The sequence below is a fragment of the Electrophorus electricus genome, chromosome 8 (assembly GCF_013358815.1).
Source record: "Electrophorus electricus isolate fEleEle1 chromosome 8, fEleEle1.pri, whole genome shotgun sequence".
NCBI classification, from domain to species: Eukaryota; Metazoa; Chordata; class Actinopteri; order Gymnotiformes; family Gymnotidae; genus Electrophorus; species Electrophorus electricus.
In genome coordinates this window covers 16164959-16184003 of record NC_049542.1, presented here as the reverse complement: position 1 = coordinate 16184003, position 19045 = coordinate 16164959, and the positions used below count along the sequence as shown (strand labels likewise).

The 19045-nt window shown below is 35.8% G+C and overlaps 5 protein-coding genes across 6 annotated transcripts; 3 read left to right on the top strand and 2 right to left on the bottom strand.

Moving 5' to 3' along the window:
- Nucleotides 1-223: 223 nt before the first annotated feature.
- pdap1b (pdgfa associated protein 1b) lies at nt 224-2789 on the bottom strand. The gene is made up of 6 exons (XM_027022213.2): nt 2467-2789; nt 2038-2129; nt 1820-1927; nt 1199-1317; nt 887-1038; nt 224-784 (listed from the first exon to the last, which is right to left on the bottom strand). Exons 1-6 carry the CDS (start codon nt 2477-2479, stop codon nt 720-722), a joined length of 549 nt encoding a protein of 182 aa, XP_026878014.1. The 5' UTR covers nt 2480-2789; the 3' UTR covers nt 224-719.
- A 219-nt stretch (nt 2790-3008) lies between these two features.
- LOC118241916 (protein BUD31 homolog) lies at nt 3009-4361 on the top strand. Its single transcript, XM_035529442.1, has 4 exons — nt 3009-3205; nt 3457-3579; nt 3699-3865; nt 4041-4361. The coding sequence occupies exons 1-4, from the start codon at nt 3112-3114 to the stop codon at nt 4089-4091; spliced, it is 435 nt and encodes a 144-aa protein (XP_035385335.1). The 5' UTR covers nt 3009-3111; the 3' UTR covers nt 4092-4361.
- A 4064-nt stretch (nt 4362-8425) lies between these two features.
- cpsf4 (cleavage and polyadenylation specific factor 4) lies at nt 8426-10526 on the top strand. Its single transcript, XM_027022225.2, has 8 exons — nt 8426-8836; nt 9028-9078; nt 9166-9318; nt 9403-9498; nt 9584-9677; nt 9767-9839; nt 9933-10103; nt 10213-10526. Exons 1-8 carry the CDS (start codon nt 8734-8736, stop codon nt 10279-10281), a joined length of 810 nt encoding a protein of 269 aa, XP_026878026.1. The 5' UTR covers nt 8426-8733; the 3' UTR covers nt 10282-10526.
- A 553-nt stretch (nt 10527-11079) lies between these two features.
- atp5mf (ATP synthase membrane subunit f) lies at nt 11080-12665 on the bottom strand. Of its 2 annotated transcripts, none has more exons than XM_027022224.2 (4): nt 12562-12665; nt 11607-11714; nt 11393-11509; nt 11080-11287 (listed from the first exon to the last, which is right to left on the bottom strand). In XM_027022224.2, exons 1-4 carry the CDS (start codon nt 12575-12577, stop codon nt 11259-11261), a joined length of 270 nt encoding a protein of 89 aa, XP_026878025.1. In that variant the 5' UTR covers nt 12578-12665; the 3' UTR covers nt 11080-11258. The 2 variants fall into 2 exon arrangements, with proteins under 2 accessions (XP_026878025.1, XP_026878023.2); XM_027022222.2 differs by lacking the exon at nt 12562-12665 and adding an exon at nt 12308-12331.
- Nucleotides 12666-15557: 2892 nt separating this feature from the next.
- On the top strand, nt 15558-17329 carry LOC118241899 (protein BUD31 homolog). The gene is made up of 4 exons (XM_035529410.1): nt 15558-15751; nt 15984-16106; nt 16225-16391; nt 16567-17329. Exons 1-4 carry the CDS (start codon nt 15658-15660, stop codon nt 16615-16617), a joined length of 435 nt encoding a protein of 144 aa, XP_035385303.1. The 5' UTR covers nt 15558-15657; the 3' UTR covers nt 16618-17329.
- The last annotated feature ends 1716 nt before the right edge of the window (nt 17330-19045 follow it).

Genomic DNA, 19045 nt, shown 5'->3' with positions numbered 1-19045 from the left:
ATGGGCTGAGATTCAAGATTCAATTAATTATTTGGGTAACAAACAGAAACTTGAAGCTGTTTCTATCAATCTTTATATAAAAGCCTTTGTATTAACATATAAAATCATGTACTTATCTAAGTATTGAAATATATGTACTTAATGCTCCAAAGAATCCCATGCTAATGAAGTATGGGATAGGAAGGCTTCAACAAGCAGGTAAACAGGCAAAATAACAACGAGATCCACCTATGATAGTAATTCCTTTAATAAACACGAAATCTTGACATTTTTACTTATTCTTATCTTTTTTAATACATTACTTTAAGATACATCTGGATGCCTCTCTAATTTTGATGCAGAAAAAAAATGTTTTTTTTGTCTTACAGTAGTTCACTCCAACTGAAACAGCAGTTACAAAATTCACTTTACATGAATCACTGTTAATAAATATATATCTTTTATCATCAAGTAAATGTATCTAAGCATTGTAAGTGAGCCACTTTTTTTGGAAACACACAGGCTTTCTCAGGGGGCTCCACTTTAACTTTTAAATGTGTACTTTCAAGGCTAACATCCAAAATGTATAAATATTCCTTGTCAACGGAACATTGTATCGTCATTTCTTACAGAGCACATCACAGTCAAACTTGCCCCCAATATATATTACTGTCATTATCTTTGTATAGTGTACTTTCCTACTGATCCAACAAAGCCTTGGTGATTTTATGAGCTCTGTATCATTTAAGGGACAATGAATGAAGTCCTTTTGCTGCCGCCGTTGCTGCTTGTGCTGCTTCCTTTGCTACAGTAAATGAAGAACAAACATCAAATACAGGTAGAGTTTATAACATTAAAATAATTACTTCTTGTTTGTGTTCTGATGCATTCGTTCCCCCCAGTTCACCTTTCCTTTCCTCTTCTTTTTTCCTTGCTGCCTCTTCACGTTGTTTTCTAATTATAGCAAGCCTGGCAAGGTCTGCTTTGGCTTGATCAGTCTTTCCTGCTAAGTGCATCTTCATATATCTTTCCTTGGCCTTTTGCTTTTCAATCTCCTCTCTGAAACAATAAGCAGACATGATTACACATAAGGTCATACATTTCATACTCTGATTTACTTAATGCATTTTGTGTTTAAAGTCCCAATTTATGCAGACAGTATGAATCCATGTGGTATTTCTGTCATTAATACTTGCTCCATTCACCTCAATGGTATTACCTCTCTCTTCTTGATAGTTGTTTCTGTCCCTCCAGTTCTATGTCTGTTACTTTCTTCGTTTTCTGAGCAACACGATTGGGATTTTCAATTTCTATCAAACCTTCTACACCATTTCTTCTCTGTGATAAAAGAGTTTTTATAGTGAGAAAGAAGGCTAGATTTTCCCACTACAATTCAGTGGCTCTTACACACCATTACACCCCAAAAAGGGTGGCAGTACACTGTCCTCCATCACAAACAGCTGACTTAAGTCAGCAGGTAAAGCAATCAGTCAGATTGTCATAGGTAATTTCTCAAAGCTGAAAGCTTTAAAATTCTTTATCAAGAGATCTGGCATTACTATTTCACCAGCACTCAAAGAAAGTACACTGACCCCAGTGGAAACTAATGATGCAGCTACTGCAATATTTACACACCTACCAGACCTAAAAACATAGGGAATGAGAAATCTGATAAGTTGGGGTGCAACTCTTTAATTCCCTCACAAATGTCCCTAGCCTCTTCCACAAAAGTGACCATATAACATTAAGCATCCATGACACTGCAAACCTGTCCTTTCAACTTAACAATGAATTAAGAGAGGCTGTTGGCAGGTATTACTTATATTGAGCTGGAGCTTACTCGAAAACATTCATCATCACTGTCCTCTGAACCTGATCCTGCTTGTTTGTCATCAATTTGGGTGTCATTTACTGCTGCTCCTTCTTCTTCGGCTTCCTCTTGTTCAGTCTGCAAAAATATATGCATTCCTAAAGTGGATATGCCACCTACATTGTTAATGCATGAGCATTCCCAATGGAAATGTAACTTATTGGATCACGAATAAGGACACAATTGACCTTTTTTCTTTCTTTTTCTGCTTTCATTTGAGCATCTATCTCTTCAGGACTTGTATACGTTCTCATTCGGCCTTTATGCCCACCTTTCCTTCCTGAAAATATAACATTTGGATCATTGCTGTAGGCCAATTCTATACATGTATAGCTTTTCTGCACAGCATGCTTCTAGTGCCTTCGTCGCTGATTTTATATAGGTTAATTAATAATTTTATATAGGTAAATGAATGATTGATTTTATATATGTAAATTATTAATTGAAAGTGGTTTAAACTCGAATGTAGGACAGATGTCATAACAGCTCTTCAACAGCTAACTTGTAGAGCGGGTAAACTTTTATAACTTAGCTAGCTAGCTAGACATTAGATAATGATTTTAACAACTGCCTGTGACGACTGCATTATTATCACTCAAAGTATATCAACTTCTTACCTCCTTTAGGCATGGTGACGATTAAGTGCTCTCAAAAGTTGGGCACAATGTCTTTCGCTATGCCACTAAATATAATCCCAGTTTTGACAACAAAGTAAAGCTACGGCTAGCTTTAGCTTGTTGAATAAATTACTAACTGTAACTTTCATATATCCAACTGTCACTGTAAATGGGAATTATCAATTGCTAAAAGTAATTACAATTAAAATGGAGTACAAATGAAATATTAATTTCCGATTCTCTTGAAAATACAAAACCAGCTGGAAAACACATTCAATTACCCATGTTATCGTATTTATGCTTTAATTCAGACAGGCACTATTCGAGACACCTAATCTGATGCAATATGTGTAGACGGGGAGCAACACTTTAGTTGAATTTAAAACGCGTGTTTAAGCATGACATCGGTATAATATTGTTGTGCTGAGTTAGATCGGTTTGAAATGACACAAATACCAAAATATTTAATATTATTTTTTAGGATTTTTGGAAAGGCCAGCTTGCCCGCCTATATTTTTGAGACACTGCAAAAACAAATAGGACCTGTGTAGTGACGTAAAAGAAGAGAGACGAAACGCTAGTATAGCAGGCTTTATACAACAGCTAGTGAATCTCTTTTGTGTTATTTACTATTAAATTGAAGTCATGCCTAAAGTAAGAAGAAGTAAGAAACCACCCCCAGACGCTTGGGAGCTTATTGAGCCTACTCTTGAAGAACTGGATCAGAAAATGAGGGAAGGTATGTTCAGGTTTAGATTTTGACTTTTTTTTCCGTGGTTTTAGCTAATTCGTTAGCTAGCTATTGTTAGCTTTGTTGCTAACGTCTGTTGGTATTTATTTATATGTATTCAACCTAGCTAGCCAAGTTATGCTTAATATATTCGTCTATTTTAGTCACCATTTCTTATTTTACTGTTCTACAGTTATGTATAATGTTGTTCTGCTGTCAATAATAATAATAATAATAATAATAATAATAATAATCTACAGCTGAAACGGAACCTCATGAGGGTAAAAGGAAAGTCGAGTCCCTTTGGCCTATTTTCAGACTTCATCACCAGCGAAGCCGCTATATATTCGACCTCTTTTACAAAAGAAAGGCCATAAGCAGAGGTAACGTCTTAATTATGCACTCTTCACCGCTTCGAAGCTTTGAATTACATGGCTACATCTGTTTAATAGTTCTTGATGAAGCAAGAATAATAACTACTAAATGTTTTTTTTGTCCTCAGAGCTTTATGAATACTGCATAAAAGAGGGCTACGCAGACAAGAATCTAATTGCAAAATGGAAAAAGCAGGGGTACGAAAATCTGTGCTGTCTTCGTTGCATTCAGACCCGTGACACCAACTTTGGAACAAATTGCATATGTCGGGTGCCCAAAAGCAAGCTTGAAGTGGTGAGTCAGTTCATTTTTAAACTTATAATGAGTTTTCTAGACTCATGTTTATTCTTTCCATATTGTGGAATATTTATGGTGTGATCATGGCAGTCACTGTTGTTTGAGTGTAACAGATATTTCTGTAATTACGTTCTACCTGTTAATAGGTTTCTCATTTTATCTGTCCCTGCAGGGTCGCATCATTGAGTGCAGTCACTGTGGGTGCAGGGGCTGCTCTGGATGATTAAGCTCATGATGTTTTGACACTGACTGTGCTTTCATTCCAGAATTGTTTATTTCACTATCCTTTGGATTTCATTATTTGTGAGGGATTTTTTTTGTTTGTTTAAAAAAAATGTAATTGAAATGTAATTTAACTTCTATGTATGAGGCAACAGTGATGTAATACCAAGACAGCTGCCAGAAAAGTGCTCGTCATGGACAAACCATGCACAGCAAATGTTTAATTTTTCTTGCAGTAACACATCCAGAATTAAAGGCCTAAATGAACTGAGATGTGGGTACTCTGGACCAGTTTGTAGAATCATTCTGTCTTCTTTGAAATGCAGCCTACAGCATCTAGTATAGGTTACAACCAATATGAATTTAGTTTTATTATGGCAGTGGCGCTATATCAAAAATCAAAAAGAGGGTGAATGAAAACAAGCTAAAATAAATTACTGAAATTGAGGGGTGTAATTGGGAGCTTTACACTGACACATAATCTCTCTAAAGATCATGAATGAATCAAGATAAGCAAACACTACATGTTTTTCCAGACTTATTAGTTCATGTTCAGTAGTTGCCTGTCTTACACATAGTCTATGACTATTACACATAGTCATAAACATATATAAAAGCTTATAACATCTTTAAATAATGCCACAGTTCTAAAAGGTTTAAAAAAGAACAATGTCAAGTATCAGTACTACAAATCTATAAAAAAAGTTTCTCCTCAGCCAGATCTATTTGCCATTATGCTTTATCTGAATTATGCTCACAGAACCAGAATTGTCTACAGATCACCTAATGCCAAATATAAAGAAAATGAAATATATTAGGCCAATTCATATTTCTTTATGATGGTTAAGGGGTATGGAGCTATAGAATGAAAAATCCCTCAGTAGAAAGGGGAGTAAATGTGGACATTGGTAGAAAGAACAGATCTGTGTAGTGAGACCTATGATGAGGCTTAAAGTGGGCTAGAACCCTGTTAGAAATCATTAAGTCAAAGCTGCTTTGATCCATTAGTGTGCATTCTTACAGAGTGCTCAAAGTCAAGAAGAACTGCAAAAAAAACCCCAGCTCTGCCTCATACTTTCATGCTTTTTCAATATGAACATCCTGCTGCCAATTGAACTTTTTGTTTATGTTGCCTGGTGGGTAAGACAAAGAACCAGAGGCAGCATGTTCTGGACATGGCTCAAGGTCTAAGCTGTCACAATGTTAGGGGAGATCATTTTTTACCTCCTATGAATTTGGTGAGCAGTCTCTGAAATGGAACATCACAATGGTGGGCAAAGTTAGGAAGACTAAGCCTGGTTTAACCACTATACTCCTCAACAAAGGGAAGAAAGATCTCATCATCATATTTTGCCTTCACTCTCATTACCATCGTTCTTTCTGTCCAAAGATGAACAAGAGTGGTCCTCATAAACAAACTGCACAAAGATGCTGAGGTACAAGTACAACTGTAATAAAAGACATTTAGACAATTGTATAAGGCAACACACATGTCAAAGGATCATTACTGGCTGGTTCTTGATCAACTTTTACAACACTGTTAATTTTGTCTTATAACACTTGTCATGTGAAATGAGTTCAACCTTACCTAGACAAATAACTAGATGGCTGACAAACAACAAGAGGAGGCTGAGCTGAAATTCAAAGAGAGCACCTCCTCATACAGCATTCTCTGCAACTGCTGATAAAGTGACATATGGAGCTAAATCTGGTATAGATCTTCCAAAATCCATTGTCATGCAGCTGCTATAGCAGTCAAAGACATAAGGAAGAAACACCTCCAAAGATGGTGATGAGTGAAAAATTATATATATATATATATATATATATATATATATATATATATATATATATATATATAAAAATTCTGTATATAGTTACACACTGGTGGTAGGGAGTGGATGCCATTTTGTTTGGGTATGGGTTTATCTTTGTTTCTAAAAGTGTGGTCAGTGTAGTCATTGTCTGTGTTTTTTTTGTTACCTTAGTCAGTCATCTTTTTGTTTCTAGTATGGATTTGGTGGATTTGTAACACTCAAACCCTATGTTACGGCCCCCCAGCCTAGATGGGGTTGTAACCAAAATTATCACAAGACTTACAAGGTCTACCTTAAAAAACAAAACCTGATTATTATACACAAGGCATGACTCTTCTCTATTCTGGCATGCAGGTGTGGGTATGAACTTTTGTCATAACAGTTGAGGCACAGGCTGTCTTCAAGGAAAGACAGAAGATATAGCTCTTCATTGAACACTTAAATATTCACTTAAAAAATTACTTATTTCCCAATTTAGTCAGAACTTTAGCTTGGTGGTATTTTTATATGCTACAGTAAGGAATATTTCTTGCTATTGTCAGATCACAGATTCGCACTGTGTTGGTTACTTTGGGAACTTCGCAGTAAACACCAGTAATATGTAGATTAATGGACAACATTTATTTGCAGGTACGACTGGCCAATGGAAAGAACAGGAGCAGCAGCATATGAAGACATACTGTAGCAGACTCTGTTGTTCTACAGGCTGGCCTGAGGTGTTACACAATTATTCCACTGCCTTAACAGTCATCAGATTTATTTGTATTACAAATGACATTTACACAAACTGTTACTGAGAATATTTTATTATTTACAAACCAATATACTCTTAAAGTAAATTTTCATTGTCAATATGTATTTTATCAGTGGATTAATTCCTAAAATTTGGTATTTGATAGAAAACCTTTGTGCTGCATAGGGTAAGTTTCTACCAGCTTTGCACACTGGGAATCATTTTCTTGTTCAGGTTGGCTGGATAATGCTTGTGCACTTTTCAGATAGTGCCAAAGATTCTCAAGTGGACTCAGATATAGACTTTGACTTGGCTGTTGTAGAACATTCACTTTTTGGTTATTAAACCATACATACCTTGATCTTGGGATCATCATTATGCTGAAAGGTGAAGTTTCTCCAGAGCTTTGTCTTGCCATGTGTCTCTGTATTTTTACAGTCCATCTGTGCATATTTAACAACATGCCAGTCCTTGCTGAGAAAAAGTATCCCTAAAACATGACATTGCCACCACTATGCTTTACTGTTGGGAAGGTGTTTCTGATGAATGGGCATGTGATGATCTTGTGGAAAATTCACGTGGGTATGTCTCAGGTTAGGGTGCACAAGGACATTTTTATTCAGTCCCAGTTGTATGTAGAATTCTTGACATCATTGACTGGTGTTCCTTTACTACATTTTCTGGAGTATTTCCCTCTTCACTATCGGCATGCAGAAGCTCATAAACTCCTTGTGGTTTCAACTTCACTTCAGTTTCAGCCACAGGACACTAGTTGGCCTTTCTGTGGTTTCCCTCACAAATCCCTTTCTTGCTCTGATGCTGGGTTTTTGGGTTCAGCCCTTTTTAGACAAAGCCTGGTACTCCTGTAGCTCACCTAGAGCAGAGCACGGTGCTGACAAGGGGCATGTGTTCCATTTCCAGGCAGAACACCTAGTTGTTTTAATAAATATATGTAGGTTTCCCTGGATAAGAGCATTTACCAAATGTTTTAAATGCCTGGGTTTTATGATGCAGCTCCTAATTCCTCACAACTGATCAAACACTGTTCACTGGAATATCCTTACACTTAAATATTAATTTGTAACATTTGCCTATCTTGTGCATGTCTATAATTTTATCTCTGATTACTTTAGATTTGAAAGCCAACTTTCTTTAAGGTAATATCTTTAATTTTGTAAACATGATGCTTCTATGGCACAGGTTGGCCCAGAAAAAATTACTTTAAATGAATTAATGTTGAGGTTATTTTTAAAATAAATATAAATTATTCTATTCTAACGTATTCTATTAACAATCTATTAAAATGTTTAGTTTTCAGTAAGTGTTTTCTTTCCACTTTAGCAGTTAAATGATTATTCTAAAAGTATATATTAAAATTCTTAGTTTTGAGTGTTTTTTCCCCCTCACTTTAACGGTTGATTATGAGTATTCTAAAACAATCTACACTAATGGATGGACGAATGAAACTGAACTGCTGTAGGAAATGTCTGCATATTGAGTGAGAAGTTACTGGAGTACTTTTGGCGCTCTTGATGAAGGATGTTTTAATCAATTACCGACATTTTGACCACACTAGTTCAAAGTTCACGTCCGTCCAATATTACCACCAATTTTCTTCACGTTCAACAATATATTTGTACAGAATCTGAAATATTTGCGCAGTGTATATAATAAACAAAACAATAAATATAAAAATTACAGTTTCACCTTTTGTTCGATGCCACCAGAACTCTCGATTATGCTGCAAATGATTATATATACCTTAAGAGGTCAAGGGTTATGGACGTTAAATAGCATTCGGAAGTATTCGACATGCTAGTTAGCTACATATTGTTTTAGCTAGTAGGTGCTCCGGTTGTGCTGTGTAGATCCAAGAGTACCGAGTAAAAAAACCCAAACAAACAATTTCACCACACAGCATTACCGTTTACTAGCTATTTTATGCGGCACGAGAATATCATTTAGCTAGGTATCGAGTAATCTAACAGCATCTTTCTAGCTAGCTAGCGGTAGCAGCTATTTAGCTAGGTTAGTTAGCTACAAGTAGCTTATTAATTTATTATCGTTACTTGGCTAACAAGCTGAAATAGAAAATGCAGGAAATAATTGCGAGTGTTGATCACATAAAGTTTGATCTGGAAATTGCTGTCGAACAGCAATTAGGTGCTCAACCTTTGCCGTTTCCAGGAATGGATAGTAAGTTAACCTAGCTAGGTTAGCCAACTAATGTTAGCATATCAAGTAGAATTGTTGGATTTATTTAGTAAAGTCTAAGTTACTAAAGTTCCTCGCTTCCTTATGGAATTGCTGAAATTATTTTTGCTAGTTTATTTTTTTTTTACTGCATTTACCAATAGCACTTCGTAATACTCAAAATGTGTCTACAGAATCAGGCGCTGCTGTGTGCGAGTTCTTTATGAGGGCGGCTTGTATGAAAGGTAAAATTCAAGCAACTTGAACTGTCGCATGTCTAATATGTAGCATTGGTAGTTTTGAACATCATATACTACTTATGTTTTCCCAAGGCGGAATGTGTCCTTTCCGGCACATTAGTGGAGAAAAGACTGTTGTTTGTAAACACTGGCTTCGAGGGTTATGCAAGAAAGGGGACCAGTGTGAATTTTTACACGAATATGACATGACGAAGATGCCAGAATGCTACTTCTACTCCAAATTTGGTTGGTATTTAAGTGTCATTGATTATGCTTTCCACAGTGGTTTCTTTATATTAGGATGGTATAATCTCGTCTTTTATTTTGCAGGTGAATGCAGTAATAAAGAATGTCCCTTCTTGCATATTGATCCTGAATCTAAGATCAAAGATTGTCCATGGTACGACAGGGGATTCTGCAAGCATGGTAAACCTTTTCTATTCTGAAAAGAGCAGCTCTAGTGTTCATAAAATATTCTGTTTGTCACATTTCTATGTTTTATTTACTGAAGGTCCAGATTGCCGACACAGACACACGAGAAGAGTCATCTGTGTTAATTATCTAGTAGGCTTCTGTCCTGAGGGCAAATCATGCAAATTTATGCAGTGAGTTTGTTCAGTTAAATGCTTACTTATACATTTGGTCATTAACAAACCTGTATTATTTAAATCTTAACACACTTTAATATTTTTAGCCCACGTTTTGAGTTGCCTATGGGTGCGACTGAACAGCCGCCACTGCCTCAGCAAGGCCAGATTCAGCAGAAGGTACTTAAGCTTTTTACTGAAAAATCTCTGCCATTTACTATGATGGCCAATGCATTCATAAAAGTTTTTTATTTTGTTACTTTCACCCCATAGCAAAATATACAGAACCAGAACAGATCATCATTATCACTGATCCAGTTAACCAACACCAACTCCGGTATCAATGCCAATCATCAAAAAACACATGTTCTTGGGGCAACACAGAATCAGAACATGGGTGGCCCCCGTGGCCCACGTCCATTGGATCAAGTTACATGTTACAAGGTAGAGCTTCCAAGTTCCTTCATTTTTTTTAGTCTTGAGAAAAAATAATTTTATTCCTATTTTATCCTATTTTTTAAAAACTACTCATGTTTTTGTCTGCTTTTTGCAGTGTGGTGAGAAGGGGCATTATGCAAACAAATGCACAAAAGGACATCTGGCTTTCTTAAGTGGACAGTAACACCTATCTGCAGAAGGCATTGCCAGTAAACTGCTGGAATTTCCTCTTAAGATATATGAGGACTGATTATATTGGTGTTTTTTTGCTGGAATGACTATAGTGGATATTTTAGTTAAGATACTCTGTCAACCACATTTGCTAAGCAGTCCTTTTACAGGGCAAATTTGTTTCCCTGACAGTATCACTTATCAGATGAAGTAACAAGGCATTTCAGAACTGATAAATAAAAAATATTCCTACTTCCATTTTTAAGCCAAGTTATATTTTTTGTGTGGGGCTCTTCTGTTGAAAGCAGGATTTCTATTTTAAAGGTGCTCAAGAAATTCCTGCAGCTACTACATAAAACAAAGTGCAGAAGTACTTTCCTCATAGCCTTAGTCATATTCACAAACACTACTCCCCTCCCCACATCTTCTGTGAATTTACTTTTGACTTAAGTCTCATTCTTCTTCAGGGCCAGGAGAAGTATGCAAAATATTGCTCAATATGCATAGGATGTGCTGTGAACAACATGTTGAGACTTCATATTTTCCATACCAATATACCAAAATGTTTCATATCCATCATTTGTATTCAAGGTGTTGACCCTTCCTAGTTTTTCACTTTCACATGTGTTAACTAAAATTGAATTATATAAACCCCTAATATTTTGAAGCTACTTGCTAGCAATACATAACTGTGAAATCAATACTAAATTAAGGCAATCTGCTCATATTTACAGTAGCATAGCTTTACCTTGTACATAAAACAGCTTTTTAAAAAAAATTAAAAATAAAAAAAAATAAATTCTGTACCACGTTTCCAGAAGCATTTAGTATTTTATTTCCAGGCCTCAAGTTTAAAATAAAATTGGGACTTCCATCAATAGTTTGTTTATTTCTTGGGCATAACAAGTCACTATACACATAAAGGTGAATGTATGCTGATCACACTTCTGCAGACAAGGTTGGTGACTCTGGTCAACCGTGTAAGCAGGTTCAGTGGTACTTCCTCCAGCGGTCATGCTCTATGATGGAGAAGTTGATATTTACATCACATTTAAATTTAGCTGATTGAGTACAATAGCTTTGCAGGGGGACAAAGGGGTTTACAGGGTAAAATGGATACTTACTAATATGATCATATCCCCAAATGTAACTTATTGCGACATAACCAACAAGGAGCATTGCAACACCACCAATACTTCCTTTCTTGACATTAATGTACTTGTTGTAATATCGGTCATGGCCTGAGAAAGGAAAGATTATTAAAAGCTCTGAGAGGTTGTTCATCGCCTTCATCCAACAATTAGGTTTACAGATTTCTTAACAGACCAAGAACATTACCTCTGCGAATCCCATTTAGGAGTCCATTAGGGGTGAAGTCTCTTGTACCAAGCCAGGATGTCAGCTCACCAAGTTTGACATCCATGAGTCTCTTCTCACCCAAGGGCACTGCAGAAAGAAAACATGCTCATTTGCGTACATACCCTGTTCCTAACATATAACAATAGTTATTGTACACATGTATATCCGTTTGATAACAGTGACCATATCTCTTTGAAGATATAGAAACATAAGTAATCATAACTATAGCTAATTATGCACGGTTTTCAAAAGCTTAACCGTACAAGAAGTATGTGTAGAAAACAGTCATTTAGCTACCTAATAGTAAGTTCCAAAACACTTAAAACGCATGTCACTGTAAATGTTAATAAAGTTGGTTTGACAGAGTCCTGCAGTGTTCTGCATATTCAGCGGCAAGCAGTAGACTGGCTCTTGCCGTGGTCAGATTTCATGCTTGCACACAAATCTGGATGCAGTTCCAGTTACCGTATTGGGAATAGTGTTAAATTAACTTAAAACGTTAACGCTCATTAGCATTTATGTAGTCAGCTAGGCTAGCTGGTTAACTAGCGTCCTGGTCAGTGCAATTAACCGGCTGTAACACCACCACAGAAAAATGCAAGGCTAGTAAACTTAATGAGGAGAGAGAACGCACAAATGGCACGCAATGTGAGAATAACAATTTAAAAGATCTAATATACTGGCCAGATCTCGATAAACGACAAATCCAACGCGTAGAACACAGAAAGTCCTTGAGTTGACTCGAGTGCATTTCTCAAGGCCTTTTAGAAATATGCATTTTCTTAAAAATAAGATGACCATCAGTAAGCACTACATATCTTACTCTCCTTTTACTCACACAATAAACAATATGCACATAATTAATGGCTGCGCAACACTATATGAAGGTCATTAACTAGCGAGGTTAAATAAAAGAAGCTGTAAGAAATCATACCTAGTCTGTCCGCCATCTTCCTTCCAGCTCGTATAAGCCACTGCTAAGTATGTTGGGAATAAAATGGAGTAAAATGTAGGGGCGGACCATTTATTACAGCTGACGCTGTCTGCCTTGACCGTGTGTCTTTACGTACGTAGGCTTATTATGTGTTGGATGCATTTGTACAGGGCAGTATTAAATACTTTATAACTTTTGAGCGAATGCTGTTGGTGAGAGTTCTAAGAATACACGTGTACAAGGACTAAGATATCAGGGCTACAAAACGGTCCACATGAAATCAGAATGCAAATAAATAACACGCCATTAACTATAGATCCTGAATCATATGAAAGCGAGTACCTTTTTTAAATGCGTTCAGCCTCTTAAAAATGGTTCATTAGCATCTTCAAAATCCAATGATAAGAGCTACCCAGACTTTAGCCAATACATTAAGGATAATATAGGTCTGCATATTCGTCATGTACATCGTTGTTGAATGATTTGCTTGAGTATATTCTACTATCCTGTCAGACAACTTATCCAACGAAAAACACCATGGTAAACTCAAGGGAGAAAGCATACCGTGTTTCATCCGCACCTGGAATACAAAATATGAAATCTTATAAAGTATGGAATGGCTTTCTACCACATTAGCATATCTAGGTCATGAAGGAAAAGTCAAACTCCTCTTAGATGAGAAAATGGGATTAGTTATATATAAAGAAATGAGATCAATATAAAGCAATGATATCAATTGACGTGTTAATTGATATCATTGCTTTATACATAACTAATCAATTAGTTAATGTGGAATCAATCCAAATTTAAAATTGCCCAGTTAGTACAGATTAACTACTAAGAATTCGTCTGGGGGGGTATTCTAAATCTATAGAATGTCTAATAACTTGGGCTCTTGGACATTTATTGGGTTTTTATTAATTTCCATCATCTTATTATTTTCTCTGCTTTTTTTTCAATCTACACATGCTACAGTCATTTAGATCCACATATGTGTTGTAAGCCTTATAACCAAGATTTATCAGTGACCTTTAAAGGACAAATCCACTCTAAACTTGTGCATGTACATTGTTGTTTAGAAACAATCTGTGACATTCAATGACATTCAAGATTATTTTAGGATGAACTCCTATTTAACTGTCTTCTGTCAAATTGTTGGTCTTCTTTTATTTCAGTTTCTCAAATTACTTGCAGTGCTGGTCTCCTCAGTGAATAATTTTGAGTCATGAAAGAAGCCTTTGCTCTTTTGTTGTCAGAAGCAGACAGCAACACATGACCATTAACATTTATGTTTGCTATTTTTAAAGAACTTATCCTATTAAGACTGCTACTGTGACTGCAAAAGCAATATCCTGCTGTGATATAACAGTAATCTTTGACCTGACTTGTCATTGAAATAATGAACATAAAAGAAAACATAGAAAAACAGACATAGCACCAGGAATACAAAGTATCACAAAATATTGTTTAAGAGTAGATTTTTCCTTTAAGCAAATCCTGGTCTATTTAACTTATTCTCACACTTATTTTCAAGGTTATAGGGCATTTTAATGGCAGGAACATGTATGAAATAGGCCTGTTTGCATGGATCTTAACTTGAGGTACAGCAGTTTTAATCATTACCTTACACCCTTCCATATTAAGATGCATACCACACGTCCCTGCGCTCCTCTTCCACATAAAGAGAGGGCCAGATTTCATGAGCTTTTTATAAGGTGCTGATTACTAAGATCTTTACTAAAACAACTCTTCCTGATTAAGATGCATACACATCTGTTCATATGGCTGCCTCCCAGAATTGGCTGCTGGCACTGCTTGGACCCATGTCAGAGATGAAAGAAGGGATAGCAGAGATTTATTACAGGATGTAACTTTACTAACTTCACTTCAATCAACTAGTATAGCCCAGACAAATAAGAATCAATGGGAATGATCAAGGGCAAATTATTGTTCAGTATATTATTATTATAAATGAATAGTTTCTGCATTTAAAATGTCCGACTTTCAAGTCTGCTAATATAGTTTTCAACTATGAAGTAAGTGTGATTGACAGAAACAAATGTCTTGCTGACCTAAAATGTTTAATTAAAATGTATGAGACAAAGAGAAGCCCAATTAACCACATAGACACATTAGACTGGAGGTGAATAAATAACCTATCAATTATTTTCTTCTGCAATTACAATTTAAGCAGAATGATAAAATGGAGATTGTAATTAAAATTGAACCTCAAGGATTCATCCACTGACATTATCTTAATAGTATATAACCCTCAAGCAATGTTTATAAGGCTTATTTGATAAATCATTAAATGTACAGCAAATAAACGCAAAGTGATTGAAACAGAGCCGAAGTGAAAAATCACAAGCCTCTGAATAAGTGAAATAAGTGGTAAAATGATATTCCAAGGCACAGTTTTCTCAAAAGATGTGGGTATGTCTCAGAGTAGTATGTGTCAAACAAAGGAGAGCTCAAGAGTGTGGCAAGAGAACCCGAGACACTATATGTCTCATTACAGTAACGCTACGGCTAGCTATAGCTTGTTGGATAAATTGATAACTGTAAGTTTCATATATCCAACTGTCACTGTAAATGGGAATTATCAATTGCTAAAAGTAATTACAATTAAAATGGAGTACAAATTAAATCAATATTAATTTCCGATTCTCTTGAAAATACAAAACCAAAATCCACCAATGACAGCAAAACCAGCTGGAAAACACATTCAATTATACGTTATCGTGTTTATGCTTTAATTCAGACAGGCACTATTCGAGACACCTAATCTGATGCAATATGTGTAGACGGGGAGCAACACTTTAGTTGAATTTAAAACGCGTGTTTAAGCATGACATCGGTATAATATTGTTGTGCTGAGTTAGATCGGTTTGAAATGACACAAATACCAAAATATTTAATATTATTTTTTTAGGATTTTTGGAAAGGCCAGCTTGCCCGCCTATATTTTTTGAGACGCTGCAAAACAAGTAGGACCTGTGTAGTGACGTAAAAGAAGAGAGACAAAACGTTAGTATAGCAGGCTTTATACAGCTGCTAATGAATCTCTTTTGTGTTATTTACTATTAAATTGAAGTCATGCCTAAAGTAAAAAGAAGTAAGAAACCACCCCCAGACGCTTGGGAGCTTATTGAGCCTACTCTTGATGAACTGGATCAGAAAATGAGGGAAGGTATGTTCAGGTTTAGATTTTGACTTTTTTTTTTCCGTAGTATTAGCTAACTCGTTAGCTAGCTAGTGTTAGCTTTGTTGCTAACGTTTATTGGTGTTTATTTATATGTATTCAACCTAGCTAGCCAAGTTATGCTTAATATATCCGTCTATTTTAGTCACCATTTCTTATTTTACTGTTCTACAGTTATGTATAATGCTGTTCCACTGTCAATAATAATGATAATCTACAGCTGAAACGGAACCTCATGAGGGTAAAAGGAAAGTCGAGTCCCTTTGGCCTATTTTCAGACTTCATCACCAGCGAAGCCGCTATATATTCGACCTCTTTTACAAAAGAAAGACCATAAGCAGAGGTAACGTTTTAATTATGCACTCTTCACCGCATAGAAGCTTTAAATTACATGGCTATATCTGCTTAATAGTTCTTGATGAAGCAAGAATAATAACTACTAAATGTTTTTTTGTCCTCAGAGCTTTACGAATACTGCATAAAAGAGGGCTACGCAGACAAGAATCTAATTGCAAAATGGAAAAAGCAGGGGTACGAAAATCTGTGCTGTCTTCGTTGCATTCAGACCCGTGACACCAACTTTGGAACAAATTGCATATGTCGGGTGCCCAAAAGCAAGCTTGAAGTGGTGAGTCAGTTCATTTTTAAACTTATAATGAGTTTTCTAGACTCATGTTTATTCTTTCCATATTGTGGAATATTTATGGTGTGATCATGGCAGTCACTGTTGTTTGAGTGTAACAGATATTTCTGTAATTACGTTCTACCTGTTAATTGTTTTCTCATTTTATCTGTCGCTGCAGGGTCGCATCATTGAGTGCAGTCACTGTGGGTGCAGGGGCTGCTCTGGATGATTAAGCTCATAATGTTTTGACACTGACTGTGCTTTCATTCCAGATTGCTTGTTTCACTATCCTTTGGATGTCTTTATTTGTGTGTTTTTTTTGTTGTTGTTTTTAAAAAAATGTAATTTAATTTTCTGCCACCTTTTGAACTTTTTTCCTTTCATTGTTAATAATTATTACATTGTAAATAATTTACTGGCATTTTCTCCATGGGATGAATTATAACATGAAATTGAGTGCTATACATGCAGTTAAAAGACAATAGCTGGCCACTTTAGGTACATATTTCTCATTGGTGTTGTACTGGCAAAAGAGATTTCCTTCTGAAATTGTTTGTACTACTAAGTTTGTTTGTTTGTTTTTTCCTATACATTGTGATTATCCATTTTACTGTAAAAGAATTGGGGTAGAAAAATTATGGAACCTGGTTAATTAGTGCAATTTTGTCTTATGTAGAATGGGGACTTGTCTGATTTATATTGCTATAACAGTCTCAAACTATTGGAATCCTGGAGACAAATTAGCTTAAGCACCACTTCACCTATGTTCTCACTTGATTCCTCCTAAGAGTTCGGAGAGCAAAACTGCTACGTGTGAGGCAACAGTGATGTAATACTAAGATAACTGCATGAAAAGTGTTCATCATGGACAAACCATGCACAGCAAATGTTTAATTCTGGATGTGTTACTGCATGAAAAATTAAAGGCCTAAATGAACTGAGATGTAGGTACTCTGGCCCAGTTTGTAGAATCATTGTGTCTTCTTTGAAATGCAACCTACAGTGTCTAGTATAGGTTACAACTAATATGAATTTAGTTTTATTGTGGGAGTAGTGCTGTGGAATCAAAAAGAGTGAATGAAAACAAGCTAAAATAAGTTACTGAAAATGAGGGGTGTAATTGGGAGCTTTACACTATGACACATGATCTCTCTAAAGATCATGAATGACAATGACAAGATAAGCAAATACTACATGTTTGTTTAAGAGTAGATTTTTCCTTTAAGCAAATCCTGGTCTATTGAACTTTCTCACACTTATTTTCAAGGTCATAGGGCATTTTAATGGCAGGAACATGTATGAAATAGGCCTGTTTGCATGGATCTTAACTTGAGGTACAGCAGTTTTAATCAATACCTTACACTCTTCCACATTAAGATGCATACTACACGTCCCTGCGCTCCTCTTCCACATAAAGAGAGGGCCAGATTTCATGAGCTTTTTATAAGGTGGTGATTACTAAGACCATTACTAAAACAACTCTGCCTGATTAAGATGCATACACATCTCTTCATATGGCTGCCTCCCAGAATTGGCTGCTGGCACTGCTTGGACCCATGTCAGAGATGAAGGAAGGGATAGCAGAGATTTATTACAGGATGTAACTTTACTAACTGCACTTCAATCAACTAGTATAGCCCAGACAAATAAGAATCAATGGGAATGATCAAGGGCAAATTATTGTTCAGTATATTATTATTATTATAAATGAATAGTTTCTGCAATTAAAATGTCCGACTTTCACGTCTGCTAATAATTATAGTTTTCAACTATGAAGTAAGTGTGATTGACAGAAACAAATGTCTTGCTGACCTAAAATGTTTAATTAAAATGTATGAGACAAAGAGAAGCCCAATTAACCATGTAGACACATTAGACTGGAGGTGAATAAATAAACAATATCAATTATTTTCTTCTGCAATTACAATTTAAGTAGAATGATAAAATGGAGATTGTAATTAAAATTGAACCTCAAGGATTCATCCACTGACATTATCTTAATAGTATATAACCCTCAAGCAATGTTTATAAGGCTTATTTGATAAATCATTAAATGTACAGCAAATAAACGCAAAGTGATTGAAACAGAGCCGAAGTGAAAAATCACAAGCCTCTGAATAAGTGAAATAAGTGGTAAAATGATATTCCAAGGCACAGTTTTCTCAAAAGATGTGGGTATGTCTCAGAGTAGTATGTGTCAAACAAAGGAGAGCTCAAGAGTGTGGCAAGAGAACCCGAGACACTATATGTCTCATTACAGTAAAGCTACGGCTAGCTATAGCTTGTTGGATAAATTGCTAACTGTAAGTTTCATATATCCAACTGTCACTGTAAATGGGAATTATCAATTGCTAAAAGTAATTACAATTAAAATGGAGTACAAACGAAATCAATATTAATTTCCGATTCTCTTGAAAATACAAAACCAAAATCCACCAATGACAGCAAAACCAGCTGGAAAACACATTCAATTACCCGTTATCGTGTTTATGCTTTAACTCAGACAGGCACTATTCGAGACACCTAATCTGATACAATATGTGTAGACGGGGAGCAACACTTTAGTTGAATTTAAAACGCGTGTTTAAGCATGACATCGGTATAATATTGTTGTGCTGAGTTAGATCGGTTTGAAATGACACAAATACCAAAATATT